The sequence below is a fragment of the Thalia democratica genome, unplaced genomic scaffold, assembly GCF_965202585.1.
Source record: "Thalia democratica unplaced genomic scaffold, ktThaDemo2.hap1.1 HAP1_SCAFFOLD_453, whole genome shotgun sequence".
Lineage (NCBI taxonomy): Eukaryota > Metazoa > Chordata > Thaliacea > Salpida > Salpidae > Thalia > Thalia democratica.
Window position 1 is genome coordinate 14013 of NW_028139505.1, and position 18706 is coordinate 32718.

General features: G+C 25.4%; 1 protein-coding gene across 1 annotated transcript; it reads right to left on the minus strand.

The window, feature by feature from the left end:
* Window positions 1-7131: 7131 nt before the first annotated feature.
* Window positions 7132-18485, minus strand: LOC145846465 (uncharacterized). The gene is made up of 8 exons (XM_082953224.1): window positions 18342-18485; window positions 17873-18007; window positions 17401-17596; window positions 12751-12875; window positions 11706-11815; window positions 8801-8943; window positions 8147-8341; window positions 7132-7728 (listed from the first exon to the last, which is right to left on the minus strand). Exons 1-8 carry the CDS (start codon window positions 18483-18485, stop codon window positions 7346-7348), a joined length of 1431 nt encoding a protein of 476 aa, XP_082809350.1. The 3' UTR covers window positions 7132-7345.
* Window positions 18486-18706: the final 221 nt, after the last annotated feature.

The following is an 18706-nucleotide window of genomic DNA, read 5'->3' on the forward strand; positions in this document are numbered from 1 at the left end:
ATACTAGTATATTTTTAAACAAGCTTTAAAAATATTTGTTTTGAATTTTATTTTGCGTATTGTACAAAAATACATACATGTATGTTTAAAGTTTATTATGCAATGAAGTTTTTTTTTCACATTTAAAGCGTTATTATCAAAAAAACTAAATGTGTATTTTGAAACTTACAACTAAAATTGTTTTTAACTACTTGTAAATATGTAAAATTCGAACTTTTTCAAATTACTTACTTTCATACTTAAAGTTTATAAAAACTTAGAAGCTATAAAGTTCTTACTACGTGTGAATTTTTTTTTGTACTATAGTGTACTAAAACTTTTTATGTTTATTCAAATTTTAGTCAAAAAAATAAAAAAACTATCAGTTTGTTTTCTTTAACTAATATATTTTTTCTCTTTAATATAATATAAATTATCTTCTTTTAGTTACTGATGTGAAAATAGTTGCATTACTTTTTTAACAATTGATTTAATCTTAAATATATATGCAACTAAAAATTTTTTACTTTAATTGTCACTTAAATTCTAGTTATAGCTAATACGACAAGTTGATTAGCAGTATACTGCACCTTAGAACCTCAAAAGCAATGTTTGTGACACACATCTTGTTTAAATAATCAAGTAAGACATTATTACCGAGAGTTTTTTACTATTAAATATTATTCACCTAAAGGAAGAAAAAAAAATAATTATTTTGACGATTGCCGAACTATTTTAATTAGTTTTTATTACTAAAAATAACTTGAGGGACATAAAAACAAAAGCATAAATCAAGGCGGACAAAACAAACTTTCTTTATAAGTAGTTTTTTTTAACTATTTGTGTGATGAAACATATGTAAGATAACTTAAGTTACAAGCATTGAAAGATAAATTAAACTGACGAGTAAGGTTTATTTATTTATTTCAATGCAATAGAGCTATTACTAAATAGATGTTAGCCATAAGTAATGTACATATTTAAGTCAATAAAACTAGGTTGCTTCAAAATAACTTTGTAAAATATCATCACTGAAACAATCAAAACAGTGACACGTAATTAAAATATAAAAAAACCTTATAAAAACATCACTTCTATTCGAACTTGAACAAGAACATTTCAAAGAAAAATTATAGTTTAAATATTTTTTATAAGTATACAAATTAAGTTGCTGTTTACTCGTAAAACAGAATGTTTTCATCATAAATTTAGAACAACAATAAAACTTACTGAGAATAACAAGTACATATTAGAAAAAAACTGTATTTACTAATGATTTTGTTTATAAAGTAGATGTCTTACTAAATATACATTTAGTTAATAAATATATAATTAAGAAGTCATGTTGAAAAACTGGTGATCAAAAAGTGTTTGGGCAAAATTAATTTTTAAAGCAATTACATTTAAAAATCATAATGTAATGGTGTTTTTTAATCTGTTTACGAACTTGTAAACTTAAGTAAATAGTTTAATTTTAAAGTTAGTAAGTATTTTTATTTATCAATTTAACAATTGTTGTAAAATCTAAGCAAAAACTACAAAACCATATTCATTTTTGTTGCTACAAATTATAAAAAATCGAAACAAACGATACTAATACTAAATAAAAGTTTATAACGCTTTATGACTGAATAAAAATAAATATTTAAACACAAGTTTTATGCTTACAAAACTAGTTTTTATTAAACAAAAGTTATCTCTTCCAACAAGAATGCAAAAACAAGCCTTTTAATACAAACAACCTTCAAGGCAATACTGGAAGTTTATTGAAATATATCGTAAATGTAAACTTGATATCTTTGCTCAATTTAACGATAATTTATTTTTTCTATTTGAAACGCTTAATTAAAATTTTAAATGTATTGAAAATCTTTCCTTAGAACTAAAAATAGCTATAGTACAATAAAGCTGTGTTAAAGTTTGAATAAGTACTATTGTTTGTACTCTGATGTAAAAACATTTTCCACATCGTAGTACTTTATATATTTCATATATATATACATTTTAAAAACTTGTTAAAGAAGTAGTAAATTAACTCTTTTAGAAAAATTTTCGACTATACATTTACAATAAATAACTTTATTTAATCGAAAAATAATATTTAAATTCCAGCTAAAACGGACTACAGCTTAAACAATTTTTTTCTTTATTTTATAGTTACTTAGGCTGAAAATTATTCCTTTTTGGATAAATAAACAATAAAAACCGATAACAAATTTCTACTTATCTTTTTACTTTAAAATTTTATTAAAATCTTTAGCAAAAAAGTTTTATTTCCAAGTATCAACAAGTAAAGCAACTATAAAACTTTAAAATGTAACAAGTACGATATTTAATTGAGTAAAATAAAAAAATTTAAAAAATCATTCAAATTATTTTGGTAAGTTTGAAACTTTTAATTTAGTACTTGTTTTAAATAATTAAAAACAAAAAGAAAATTTCAAAACAACTATGCAATTTATAGTAAATTTTGTTATAAAAAAACATTTAAATAAGGAGATGAAATTTGTAAAATTACAAATAAAACAAGTTCGTACATCATACACAATCTATGTACATTTTTTTATTACTTAAGAAATTTTTTTTTTAGATAAATACAATAAATAAATATATATATTTAAAGTTTTTTATGATGTATGGCTTTAATTTAAAATGATCTATTTTATTGGCTCACTATTTTCCTAATTCAACTAATCTAATAGAAAATAATACCAAAATTTGATGTGACTTTGGACATATCAGAAAAAAGTGTTGTTGTTTCATTCAAAAAAATGTTGTTGTTTTGTTTTAAAGCAAAACTGAAATCTAGTTAACGTTATCAAATCAATAGATTATTTTTTAAGAAAAAATTAAACCGTTGTAAAAACATTGGATTGCAAAACTAATTAGTTATAACTCTCAAACTAGCTACTTTTAAATTTAAATATAAATAAATTAGTTTTACATATTAAGAAAAAAATTATGGATAAAAGCATGATTCTTCTAATTTTGTTATACTTTTAAGCAACGAATGAAAAAAACAGACTGAATCAAATAAACAGCTGTTATAAATAATATGAAAAACGTAAAAAATTCATATCAACTAATATCATGCCGTTTGAAACAACTGTTTTTGTTTACGAATAACTTTTTGTTTTTCTCTTATTAGCTGTAATGATTCTTTAAGTATTGGTTATAATATCGAAAACATTAAGTTTATTAATTTATGGCCGCAAGGAACTAGAATTTATTTTTTATAGATAAACAAGTTTCTTTGTAAGCTTATATTCTTTTCAAAAAACAAACAAACTCAAAGCTTTCATGTAAATTAATGAAAACTTATTAATAAAACTTTTTTATAAGTCGAATTTATCTTTTATTTTAGGTAATTATATCTGTCAAAATTTGTTTTTAGTTTTATTGATTTGATTTAAGGTTATTCTAATGTTAATTAAATGAAATAAATTTTTAACACTAGATTAAAACCTTTAAAATAATCAAACCTGCTTTGTTGGAATGTTTATATTTGTTCTATTTTTATTTATCTAAAACTGGTTATTTTTATTAGATAGGATGTTAATTTGTTTATTTAGTTTTTGGTATAAAATAAAATTTTAAAACAATTTCGTTAACAATGCTATTAATAACTGTTACATTGATCAACCGTCAAAAACAAATACACCGCTTTAAATTAATTACTTAATCTTAAAAAGTTAGTTTATACATAACTATTTTAAAAAAAATCTCTTTGTCAAAACTGTTCAAGTACACTGATGTACGAAATTCATTATTTTGTAAGTAAATAAAAATGTAGATAAAATTATCAATAAAAATATAATTCATTTAAGAAGAGTTTAAAATTCAAAACATTTTATTAAGCTTTTACTGATTTATTGTCTGAATATTTATAATTAGGATCTAACTAAAAAAACATTAACCAACATTAAAATTTTCTAAAAAACGAATTCTAGATATTTTTTTTAACAATATACTAATTTAGTTCGTTTTCTTTTATATTATATTTCTATAGTAACAAACAATATGATTCAGTTGTAAAAATGTTAAATTAATCTATATATTAAGATCTACTAAAAGAAATAATAGTTAAAAAACAGAGTAAGTTTAAAACAAAAAATTACTAATTATTTTTTCAACCTTTTTATTATTAGAAAACAAAAATCATAAATAAACAAAAATAAAAGAAGGTTATAAATATTCTTTTAAAAAATAGTTTTTTAAATACTTTAACGTTAAAAACTAAAATACTTACAAGTAAATTGTTTTTCTTGAAAAGAACTAAATTAGTTAAGTGCATACATCCATTATTCTACTGAAAAACTAACTGATATAAAAGTTTTAGCACTTTGTTAAATCTTTTTATACTATCTTTTTATTGTGATCAGTTAAGTTTAATTCATAGCTTACAGAGAAAGTCAATTTAATTTTTGCTAAATATATACGTACGTAAAATCCATATTAAACTATGAAGACTATAGTTACGAAATTTAAACTATAAAAACAACCGAATGTTGGTTAAAATTCTAAATATAGTTTTTTTTTTTGGTGGTTTGTAACCTACAAAAATTTTCTCTGTAACTAGACACGTGACAGCTTTTATATGACGTAATAATTTCTGCTACAGTGCCACTAGCTTGGGTTGTTTTGTCATTGTGGTTTCTCACAAACCTAAACTGTGTTAAAAAATTGTTTTTTAGTTATACTGATGTAGTCTGATAATGAGGTAACTGAGTCTATCTGCTAAAAAAAAACGAAACTCTTTTAATCGCTTTATTCTTAGAATACAAGTTTAAAAATAAAATCATAAAATAAAAAAATATTAAATAAAGCAAAATAGACTGATAAATAAATTAAGAATACTTAAGGTAGACTTTTCTTAGTGTAGTTAAAGTATCACTACAAAATCTAAAACTACTTTTCAAGATAAATTTTGGTCTAAATATAAAACACTACGTTCAAGTTAGCTTAAAACATTATTTATGTAGGCATTTCTTATAAAACACTGTAAGTATTCTCGTTATAATTAGTCATTAAAAGTTATGGCATCAGAAAGTCTACTATCTAAGAAAATTGTTTGTCATTGTGCAGTAAGTACTAAAATGTGTTTTCAAAGCATTAAAGTATAACTAGATATGTCAAATTAGTTTTATGTGAAGCAAATATAAAAAAGTATCTTATGCAATTATAAAAACTTATAAAATAAGATATTGTAAAGTTTTTTTTCATACTTAAACATATATAGAAGGATCTTGTAAAGGTTTGTTGATAATTGTATAAATTTTAAATTCTAAGTGATTATTCTAAACTTTTTGAGATGCAAATAATAAAACTGTCTACAGTTAAATTTATCATATTTATACCAATCAAATAAAAATTTGTAATATAATAAACTGCTTAATTACTTAATAAAATAAAAATATTTATAGTATTTATTTATTACAATATTGTGCATAAAATCTTAAACTAAATTTTATAACTTAAAATAAGATTTTAACTGTAAATTTTTAGATTTTAGATAAGTATTAAGTAGTTTTTATAACACTTAATAAATATAAAGGAATAAAAATGTATAAAAATATTTGTTTAAATGTTGTTTAAAATAAAGTATTGCTTATACAAAGCACGTTTCATATATCTAAGCTACATTACGTTTGTACAAATTAAACAGCATTAATTGAGTTTACTAAAAAAGTTGATAAAAAAAAGGTTTGAAAAACAACGCACATTAGATCATTAAGTAAACAATTGTGTGCAAACTAGACTACAAAGCTTAAAATCGCTGTAAATAAAACTAAAATATGTATAACTAGTTTATGTTTTCTTATAAATGTATACTAGATGAGTGTAAAATTAAAATGCGATATAGTGTGCGTTTAGTTTTTTTATTACTTGCAACTTATTTTCCAAAAATTAAATAACACATACAGTTCTCACTGAAAGCACTGCAGAACTAAGTCAACTAGAGCTAAATACAATTATCACATGAAGTTCATTGAGAAAATTTACTACAAGGCACTTCAGCAATAAACCTACTAGTTTTAAAAATTTTCAGTAGATATTTAGCAAAGTTTTTATCACTAAATAAGATTTTTTTTTTGTAAAATTATAAACTGCTATACGCTGATTAACTTTTATTAGTGCAATTAAGTTTGAGAGAATTTAAAACGAGAGAATTATAAATTAGTGGATGAGTTTTGCACGCTTCGCTTAACTTGAATCACGTGATTTTAATTTTGATAACTTTTTGTTAGCATATAAATTAAGTTTGTCCAATATAGTAAAAAGATAATACTATTTATATTAACTCTCATTTTTACCATATTTTGAAAACTAGTCTTTCTTTAACACCATGGTGCTTTTTTTTTAATGTATTCTTGAAAGCTTAACATGCTTAATAACTAAAAAATAGTAAAAACATACAAAAGTATTAATCTACTTTATTCAATACACTTTAACAGCGATCAAAAACAAAAACATCGCAGAACAAAAACGAGTATCAGTAGACATGAAACTTGAACAAAGTATAAACGTTAAAGACAGGTCATATATATATAGTAAAGAGAAAAATCGACTCGTAAAATGTGAACTTGTGGTCAAAACTTGCTTCTTTTAAAATTATCAGGTATAAATCTAAAGCTTCAACGACGTACAAAGCTGGAAAAATGAGGTACACAAGAAATTTTATAATGCTTGCGAACTTGTACCAAATTCGTTTTACAAATGAGTCTTATATGAAAAGTATATACATATATTATAGCAAAATCATTAAAATGTAGTTCACTTATAATTTATTCTTATTATTTAATTAGTTAGTTTGACTAAAAAGCGGTTTAAATAACTAAAAGTTTTTACAATACCACTTGTTCAGCTTATTGTTATACTTTTTACGTAGGCAGTTGTGCATGTATTTATATAAATGCACTTGAATTTACTAAAACAGTTGGTAAAACTTGTGGCACTTAGGCATAAGTTCATAATTTTTAATAGTTTTTTACACTAAAAAACAAACGTTCAGCTATACTAAAATACTATCTCAAACTTTTTAATGTCCCCTTTATCATTCAAAAAAGTTCTCAACATACTTAACTTAAAACTAATTATATCCGATTTACACAGCAGCAGTTTATTTAGAGATCTTAAAACTATTTACTGGAATGATGATATTAAAAGATTTTGGTTACTTAAATAAAATTCGGTCACTGACGTAAGTTTGTCTCAATCAAAATTTTCATATAAATACCTAAAAAATAATACATTATGAGCTTAAACATGTTAAACAAAAAACTCAAATGTAAATTTTAACTCTGAAATTTCGCTGTCAATCTAAGACGACACTGGAATGACCAAATGTTTTGTTACGTCATAAACCCTACTTCAGCTCGAAGTTCCACATCCTTCCTCCCTTTTTGATGGTTACCACCCTCACGTTGCTTGGCACCTGCATCAGCAGGGTTTCGTCGCCAGGCGTCGCTTTTTCCTCCTGATTGGTCGCCTGTGGAGCTGATGTAGGCTCCTGCTTCACCTGCAACGGTTCCGACAAGCTTCTCTTCCTCGTCTCCTCCTCCTTAGAGTTTCCTTCGTCGCTTCTTCGGTTCAGTGAGAACGCCTCGAGCTTGTCTTTCAACCTGCTTGATTGGCTGTTTGTCTGAATGCTGGCAGCTGATTGGTCGATCTTGTCACGCTTGAGGTGGCCGTCGCTGACCAGCTTCGCAGAGATTTCCTTGAACAACCTCATGTTTCTTTCCTGGGTGTCTGTTGATAAAGAATATATGAAATACTGTTTGGTTAAAATTGTACTCATTAAAAGTCTAAAACTCTTCATTTTTTCATAAAATCTTTGTGCTTATCTTATCATCTAAAAATATAATTATAACAAGCTAGTTTATTTATAGTTAAAATTATTTGAATTAAAGGGGTTGTTTTGGACATAACTTAACAGTTGTATCAAATAATTATACACAGGTACTTATTAACATAAAATTAAACCTTTAAACTTAGTAATGTTGTCTATCTTACAAGCTCTAAACTAAAACCTTGAGGTTTTTAAGAAATGTATTTAACAAAAAACAATAACATGTTCTTTGGTTTATTTTAAATGATGGTTGTTGTCAAAATTATTTTTATAATAGATATATCTGTTGTTTTATTACTAATTCTTTTTAATAATAACCGTGGTTGGAAGCATTGCTTTGAATGCTGTCACTCGAGAACTGCCCGTTGATTGGCTCCTGTTCTTGTTTCCGGACTTTCCCTGACCTGCGAACGCTCGCCGGCTTCTCGTTGGTGAACATCTGCTTGTAAGTTTCCCGCAACTTGTTGATTCCTACCGGGTTGAAACTGAACCTGGGCGTTGAAGAAGAATCAGCTGTGGAAAAAAAATAGTTGCAATATTTTGTTTTATACATGTATGTAATCGATTATAAACTATATATTTTTCTTTTCTGAACTTTTTTTTCTATTAAAACAAGTACAGTGCATCCATTATCAAACACATATTGCATACAAGTTTAGCAAAAGAGAACTATCTTTATGTTTTACAGATTTTAAATGCGGAAAGTTGCAATTTTATTTTTTACTTAACAAAGCCTTTAGATTTTCTATGTTGTAGTAGTATGTTGGAAATCAAGTGAAGTTCACAAATAAATAAAATTTTTGAGCTTTGGTATTTACAACGTTTAGATTTAGTTTAAAATAAACAGAGACTTTTTTAACTTTGTAGCTTGATAGCTACATAATGTAAACTAAACAGTTATTGCAGTGCGTTTTTAGCATTAACCCAACAAACTAACAAGCTTTAATTTGTTTAACACAAAAAGAAACAAACCAGTTTGCAGCGGCCTGCGATAAAAAGGTCCGCTAGACGGCACCAGGCTTAAATATTCCCGGTAAAATTTGACCAGGCACCTCGGGTTGCCGGGTTCAGCTTTCAGTGTCAGGGTTTTGGTACCAGTTGAAGAAGTGTAGTGTCTGGAGCAATAATTATTTTGATTATTTATTGAGTTGTTAAGTTTTCTGTTTTAAAATTGTTGATTTATTATTGTATAAGATAACTATTAGTACTACAACTGGCTTTCCTTGGTTATAACATCATATTTGTATAAACATATATGTAAGTTTGCCATTTGAAGATGTGTAGTTTCTGAATATTAACATTAATTGTGTATCAGATACATATTTTTATAAACTAGTTTTTTTAGAAAAATTGACTGTGTTTGTAAAAAAAAAATTAATTCTTATTAAACTTTACCTTTTGCACTGTAATATAGATATATTTTTGTTAAAATAAACTCTAATAAAAATCTTACTTTAACTATCAATTATTTAAACATATACTAATTAAATGAAGAGTGTCAAAACTTTATTTGACCTGTTGAATTTATATATTATAAGCATAACTTTAAGTTTGTTTAATCATGTTTTTTTATTTATTATCTTTTAATAAAAAAATTAATATATTTAAACACGTAAATTATTTTTGATATACAGTTTATGCTTAAGTTAAAAAAAATACAAATTAGCAAACTTCAATCTTTGAAAGACAAGTTTTATAAACAAGTAAAACTGGTAAATTTTCGTATACAATTATCAATTGTGTATCAAATTATTATTTTTCACTTATTAAAAGTACATAAAACACAAAAATATATATTTTATTACAAACCAGTATATATGAATCAATAATATATTGTTTTAATACAAACAATACATGCTTTAAAAATATATCAAAGCAATAGTTAGAAGAAAACATGTATACAGAATTAATTAACACGCATTTAATAAGAAAAACGCGTTTGATGCCAAAAAACTAAAAAGTAAAAACACATTAATTTGTAGACAGCAAAATATACATGAAAAAAAAAACATTAAAAAGCATAAAACTTACAGAACAGAACGAGATAAGTGCCTATTTTTTATCCAAGTTTAATAAAAAAAGAGTGGAGTGCTTCACAATAAAGTAAACAAAAATCAGATTTAAAACTTCTATATGTTAAATGTGTGTGCGTGTGCTTCTCTGCTAATAAATCTATATACTGTTTTTTACTTATCTTCTTTCTCATGTAAATAAAACTGCTGCTGACAGATGTTTAGTATGAAAATTTCACTCATGTTTTTACATGAAACTACTTTTTTACAGTGGGCACCATAACGTTTTAGTTTTATTTGTTTTCTAAGCTCATAACCTAACTGAGTTATTGCATTGCAATAATTCAAAAACATAAAGCAGTTTTTTTTTTAAAGTTTTTGTCAAATCTGTGCGAGCTAAATAAAAAATTATGCTTATATGTTATCTTGAAAAATTAAGTTTAAATAAACTTCTTAACCATAAAGCATAACTTAGCTAATTTTCATTTTACGTTTGCAATTATCATTGCTTGCTCTTACTTTTTTCTCAGATATAAAATTTTAATTAGAAGTTGTGTTTATGCTGTCAAAAAAGTATTAAGTTTAAACTTATTAAAACGTTAAAATTAACCTAGTAAAATGTTTCGTACTAAATTTGATTTTTTTTTAGGTTCATGTTTAATGCATGTAAATTATCTCTATTTAATGGACGCTTTTAATTTATCAGCAGTTTATCGCCGAATAAAAATCTCAAAAGTTAATCCGCATAAATCGCTACTTTGCTGGCAGCTTTAAAGTTTTTGAACTTTTTATTAGACTTTACATTACATTGCTGTTTGCCAAAAGCGTTGATAATAACAGTGTAGTTTAGTTACAAAGCAAACATTTTTACGAAACGCTGCTCTCCGTCATTGTTTAACTTTTAAAAGCGTAATTTTTATTTTATAAGCCGTTTGTTAATATATAACAGAACTTTTTGGTTCGTTTTTTTTTTTATGTAATCAAGATTGTTATTTGAGCTGGCGTGAGTTTTTATGAGTGGCAAATAAAAAGTAGATAAGTCAAGCGTTTGTGCTCAAGTGCTTTGAAAATTTTTCTACACTTGTAAAAAGTTATAGCAAGTAGAACGAAAAGGAAGTTTAAGCCAAATAAGATAAGTGCTAAAGTTACTGTAGAGTTTAAAAAGCTTGAAGGAAATACTTAAGAAATGAAGGCTTACTTCTAAACGCTTTTAAAAAAGCATAAATAAAATACCAAGTACAATAAGGTTATCTATCTTATTGTTGTTGTAGAAAGTGAAAGAAAAGTTTTTCTTTTGAGCTTTATACCTGGATAATAACTTTCATTTTTTAATAAAAACTAGTTTAGATATTTAATGTAAAGGTTTACTTTTAAGTCAATTAAGTCTTTAAATTAGCTCACTGTTGTAAAACTTTTAAAGTAATTTTATTATAGAAACTGCTTCTGTTAATGTTTCACTAAGTATAATACGTAACAAAACAGATACTTGTTTGTTTAATACTAAGTTGTTTATGCCTATTAAAAATTGCCGCTTTAGCTCAGGATGTTTATAGTTAAACAATTTTGAACTGACTACGAATAAAAGCCGCTTTAGGATACATAAGTTAGAAAACACAATAGTATTTTTTTAGGATAAAATTAGTTCCAAAACATAATATTTTAAGGTATGCTTGTTCGAAATTTCTACATACAAACTTATTTTGATCTTGAACACTTAACTTGGATTGAAACTACACAATAAAGCCGCTTACTTATGCTCTAATTTAACTTTAAATACTCATTTCAAACTATGAAATAGCTCAATACACTCAGTCGTCAACATAACATATTGAATATCATTGTGAATATACTCAAAAGATACTCACTTCACTTCTATTCTTTTAAACTCCATGCGCTCCACATCTCCCGTTTCCTTGTTGTTCACAAACTTGAACTGCTCAACCTTCATTTCGTGGTGTTCCTCCATGTTCCCTATCTGTAAACATTAACAAATATGTTCTATAAATGTTTATTATTAATAATTGTTTAATAAGTTCATTCGTCATTTTCATTCACTTTCAATGAGAATAATAGATGCTATGATTTGTCCCTTTTTTAAATAGTTGCTAATAAAAAAAAATATATATAAACTACAGCAACTAGTAATAATAGAAAAGCTGATAACTATAGAAAAAGATAATTATGAAACCAAATAACAATTTTAGCTTAACATTTTCAACATATAGAGAAATATATTTGTTTTAAAATGACTTGATCATTTTGTAAAGTTTAATCTGAAACTAAATAAACAGTTTAAAACAGATCAAAATTTTTATTTTATAAGACAATTTTCGTTGTACGCATATGTGCAAATGATTTAAATTGAGCATCTTTAGCATTGTAAGGGCATTTTTCGAGTATATTACTGTAACATACTTCATTACATATTTTGTTTTAGACTAGGCAAATGTTTAAAAAGTACTAATTTATAAATTGAACTACTTTAAGTATGTATAACAATCAAATAAATCTATCTAAAATACTTGAAATCTTCGAACACAGCACTTTAAAATAAAAGAGTATATATTTGACAGAAATGTCAATTTTAGATAAATAATTTAGGCTTTAAAAATCTTTTATATTTACTTAGTACCGCTTTAAAACAGGAACATAACCTTTCTATTGAACTTTAATATATTAAGATTACTACAGTTTAGCTGAGCATTATACTTCGATATAATTTTTTTTCAGATTGAACTTCACAAAACCAAACAATAATAAAACAAATTAGTCTCCTTAGTTTGTCATGAAAAAAAACTCTCGAGGTTAAAATTATTATTTTTTGAGAATTAGTACTGAATAGGTATAAATTGAGTATCTTCTTATTCACTAAATTACAAACTATTGCTTCAATAAACAATCGAAATTAACCTCAAATTCAACGCAATTGTGGTAGAAAACAATATGAAAGAGTCCTTTAGCAGATTCTGAATTGAAATATCCACAACTCCATAGCTGTTCGTCAGTCAAACCAGCCACGAATTGGTTCTTACCAGCTGTAAAAAAATGTAAAGTTTGAATTTAATCATTATTTTTTATATAAAACAGCTTTCAAATGTATCTGTTTTAAACCTTAATCAACTGAAAGTACAAATATTGTAAAATCAGATGTAAAACTTAACAGCTTAATTAGGGCTTAACATAAACTAAACAGCAAAATTTGTTTTTGTGCAAACTTAACTTTAAGTTTAGTTTAAACTTACAAAAGTTGCTGATTTGGTATTTGAAGTTGTTGTAGTTGTGTCCTTGTAAACCTTTTCTTTGCCTTCTAGAAGTTTCCATGTTTTTTGCCTGCATCATTCCCAACGGCAAGTTTGAATCTGAAATTATATTATTATATATATAATACTAAATTAAAAAAAATTTTACATAAAATTGTCAAAAAACACATAAACAAAGTCCAAGTAAAGCAAGTATCTTAACAAGTAATAACCATAGTGAAATATTAGTTCATTGTGCAAAAAACATTTAAGTTATAACGCTTAAATTAAACTCAATAACAAGTTTAAGAAAAATAACCTAGCTAAACATTATTGTTAAGTTTTGCTAGCTTTATGGTTCAACATTAAATTACTTAAATTTTTGGTAATTTCATGAGAAAAAAAATTAATTTCATCGTAAAAAACTGTACAAGTTTACATAAAAACCTATCTTATAGTGACGTAGATTGTCTAGCATATTATTTACTTTTGTTTATTTGATGTTATTTAAAACATTGAGTTAGTTTATTTAATTCTGAACACTATTTTTTTCTATAATCAATTAAATTCAAAAGTTTGTTTTTAAATTAAACTTTTATCTTTATTGTAAAATTAAAAGCTACAAGCTGCACTGCTTAATTTAGATCTATTATCAGCATTTAGTATTAGTGGTTTTTAACTCCTGTTAATTTTTGGTAGTTCTAAAGTATAAATTTAAATGTTTTGCTAAGTATTAAGCTCTAAGGAGTAGAGAGTAAGGTAATAAAAATACTTACGACATACTAAAATCGAAATGTTTTGTAGCAGCTACTTTAGTAATTACCATGTATTTTGGTTTTGAAATTTGTTTACTGCCTTGTTTAAAGAAGCTAATTTAATAATTTATTTTAAACTTTTAAAGCTTTAAAATACAGTTTTTAAACAAGTTTAAGATAAATATAATAAAAAAAAGTTTTTATTGGCTTGTTTAAAAAATCGTGTATATTCAAAAAAACAGCCTAGAATTAATTTATTTTTAAAACCTTTAATCTATTGTTTAAAATACATTGAAAATATACAGTACAACTTGCATTGTGTATAATCATCATAAAAGTAAAGTTAACTCTTCTAACGATAATGTATAAACAAGCTTTCTAATACAAACAGCCCTCAAGGCTATACTGAAAGTTTACTTAGATATATCGTAAATGTAAACTTGATATCTTTACTCAATTTAACGATAAATTTATTTCTCTATATGAAATTTTTATGCGATGTTTTCATAAGCAACGAATTTTACGCGTAGAGGTAAAAATAGCAACGAAACGAAATAAAGCTATTTGAAAGTATGAATAAGTACTATTATTTGTATTGTCATGAAAAATACTTTATATACGCACAAGCTTAATACTTACAACGCAAGTCTTTGTATAAAAATAGTATATAAAATGAATTTTGTAATAAAAACAGTAAGTTATTTAAGCTTAAATTATAAACACTAGTGTTTATCATTACTCAATGATTGAACAAATAAGTTTATATATTTTTAACCCATGTTAAAAGCATAATACTTTGTCATAAACTAATTTTTTTTTGTAAACTTCCTTTTACTATTCAGTTTCAGATATAACAGATATATACAAGCTTTAGAGTATAAGCTAAACGTTTTTAATTATCCACTTTCATAACTTGAGAATTCTAAGCTCTTAAAACGCTTGTTATACTTATTTCATTTACAAATGGTAGCAAAAAGGAACGTTTTAACAAAAAGAAAAAATTTTCCTAATAAAGTAATGAAATATTTAAGGCTGAAATGCTGAAGTTAGAAGCAGTAAGTAAACTTAGATGATCTTTTTAAAACTTCATTGGCCAAAAACAATGCTGTTACTACAAAAAGCTATTATTTAAAACAAGACGGAAAATTCAGAAACATTCTGTTCTAGGGAGGAAATAATTTTCGTTACTTAACAAATGTAAAATACTGAAACTTTTCGTAAATAAAAGGCTTTCTGCACTATGAACAACACAGTTTTATTGCACTCTTTTTTTTTTGAATAATAACATATTGGCTTCTATACATAATATAACTATTTTTGGTTTATCATAAACTTAGATTAGTATTAATAATGTTACAAAATTAATGTTTATTTTTATTGTTTTTTTAATTCCATTCTATTTTATTTTTATTAATTAAAATAAAAAGATATTGATAAAATATACTTTTGAAGAACCTATTGTACTTAGAACGTATATTAGAAAGTTGAGATTTAAAAAAAAAAGTATTTTGATAAAAGTTAAGTAGTGTGTAAGGATATTTAAGTGTACATATGAAAGAAATCAAAAGATGTTACAATAAAATTTATCTTAAAGTAAGCAATTTTAATAAACAACTTAATCCATTTCTTCTTTCTTTTTTATCTTGAAAAAAGTATAATGTAAACAGATACAAAGTAAAAATAAAAAGCAATGTTTTAAACGTTACAAAGTATATAAACATATCCAGCCTACTAATATTATGTCGTTTGAAAACAACTGCTTATGTTTACAAAAACTTTCTCGTTTTTCTCTTTTGTTTATTATGATTCTCTAAATATTATCATTAATACCGAACATACAAGGTTTAATAATTCATAGCCGCAAGGAATTGGTACATGCTTGTGTATTTGTTACTCGAACTTATCTAAACAAACATGTTGCCTGATAAATTTAATTTCCTTTTTTGAAAAAAAGTTTTTTTTCAATTAATTTATTTCTGTATAGTTAAATCAGTTACTTCGAATAATGAAAAAACAGTGAAACATTTATCTTAAGTTTTTTATAAATATGCTAGTTCAATAACAAATAATCTTAAACTAGATTTAATTTAAGTATATAATGTAATTTATCTAAACATCTAATCAATGAAGCATATGAATATTGATGTCGGTTGAAATTGATATTTAATTTTAATGATTAGTTTAGACGTTTCAAAGATATAAGTCTGTTTGTTTTTAAAGTTGATAGTATAAAATATTAACTGTTTAATTAAATTTAAAAAACAAGGTTAACCGATTTAAAAAGTATAAAGCTTGTAAATAAATGTTTTAAACACATAAATGTTTTTAGGTTACATAAGAAATCTGAAAAAAAAAACATTATAAAAGTAAAAAAATCTTACTTCACAAATTAACTTTTACTAATTTAAATTTTAAACTTTAAATACAACAAAAGTTTTTAAAGCGGAGAATATAACTAATAAAAGGCTAATATTTGACAAGTATCAAATTTGTTAAATCAATAATATTTAGACCACACACTTATTTTACGCTCCTACAGTTTCAAACTCAGCATGTGGTAATAAAATTTTTAATATTTAGAACAAGTTTCATACCATGTTGGGAGTTTACTAGTTAAAAATTAATTAAAAGTATGCTAAAATTCGAACAGCGTATACCAACGTAGATAAAGCGTTGGACATATTATACAGTGAACTAAGTCTTTGTTTACCTTGTACTTAGGCTTTAGAAGTAGAACAGCTGAATTAAATTATTGAAAGTAAAACTTTTTTGCTTACTTAAATTCTTAATAATGGTTTACTTGAACATAAATATATATACTTAAAATTTTTAGATATTTTTGTATAACAAAATATAATTTGTATTAAAGTAAACTAACAAACTTGTAAGAACATGTTTAGTTTAATCAAATGTAACTTTTTATAAATATTAGACAATATTATTTTTGTATAAAAAAGTTGATATATTAATTACACTAGTTTTACCAGTAGAAACTGTAAATAAAACAACTTTAAGTAAATATATGAAAAATATATTATAAACTTTATTTTTTCTCTGTTATAAACTTTTTAATTTGTAAAAGTTTATCTGTACATGTTTTATTCATTATTTAAAATTTTTAGAGCTTTCATAATTTTCTTTAACACAATGGTCACATACTTGAATATAAAAGTTTAATTTGAAAACAATGCGTTGTTAATTCTAGTTTTACAACAATTGATAAAAATTTTAAATTAGTTTAAAAAGCTTAACTAAAATATTTAAATAAGCTGATACGGTCAAATATAAACCAAAGTTCATTAATGCTGATAACTTGTTAATGAAAAGTAAAAGCTCATCACAAAATAAAGTTTCCTAAAGTGGTTGATATCGATATTTGAGGGTATTTTAACAGTCAGGAGGTATATATTAGTGAAGGGCAATATCTGACTAATGAGTGATAATGCAATTGAGTTAAAAACACTGGTTAGTTATAAATAAAAAATTTATGTTGTTTAAATATATTAGAAAAATATTATATAAACTACTAAATACATCATATATATATATAAACTTTAGCAACTTACATCTTTGAACGTTCTCAGTGACCAGTTGGTCCCCTCTCATCTTCAAAGCCTCCCTGAATCCGGCAAAGGTGTCCGTGTACTTGTCGAAGAAATTGATGTCCTCCCGGCACATCACCTGCTTCAGGTACCTCTGCAAACCCGAAGCTATCTGCATCAGAGTGTCTGAGGGGTACGCCTTCTTGTCTTTGCGTCTCACCTATGTTTGAAAAATATTTTGACTACTTTTTTTTGTGCTTACTTGATAAATGTAATTTCTATGTTGCTTTTAAATTTTTGTGCTGTAAGTTTGGCTTGAACCTAATTATAAGTATTATTTTATGCAAAAATTAACATCTCAATGAATGTTTTGCTACAACTTGCTATCGAATAAAGTCATATAGGTTAACATTTTCCTAATTAAATAAAAATTAGTACTAGTTATAAAGAGGTAAACAATATATGTAAAAACATTGAAAAATTTGAAACAACAAACCTCCATAATGAACTTGGGCAGCCAGAAACTGATGACGTCAACAGTAGCACTTGCAATCTCGACAGGAACGATCGGGTATTTCTCCTGAAGTGTGTCCGGTCGCATGTTGCGGTTCGTCGCCCAATCTTTCCATACCTTTAGATTATTCTTTTGTTTTTTATAGAATTATTAAGTAGTTTAAAACAGTCACATTGTTTTACTAAAGCAAGTTTTCGAACGTTTTGGTAGTTAAGTTTAGGAAGTGTAAATCTTATCATCTACTAGATGTTTAGTTAAATTAAATATAAACTTACCTAACAGTTTTGAGTCTCAATACTATACGACATAAAAACTCGATAAACAAAAGTGCAGTTTTAACATTAAGTAGTTTAGTATTTGTGCCTAAAAGTATTTAACGCTTCATAAAATACATATAGCTGTAAGGTTAAAAATATTAATTTATTAATGAAAAAAACAAATAAAATAAAACCTTCAAAGCCCAGTTGTTCTGTCTCATGGTTCTCTCCGGAATAATGCCATTGCTTCCCACTACATTAGTAGGATCCAAATAAGTGTTGTAGTTCATACCCCCGTAACTCTTCATCGCCTCCAGCTTCCTCTTAGCCAGCTGCATCTGCAAATTTAGCAAGTTAGGGGTTTCCCCTCCCAAATCTCCCTGCTCGTGATTGGTCCGCTTCGAAAAGTCCCTGAAGTGGTCCAGTATGCGGTTGGCAATGTCCTGCTTGGCTTGCGGAAAGCTGAAAATGCTGCTTCCGGTGGTGGCCACCTGCTGATTGGTTTGTGGTGGGTCCGAATTTCCGTCGTTGCTGTCACTGGAGGGCGTCGACTGCCTGG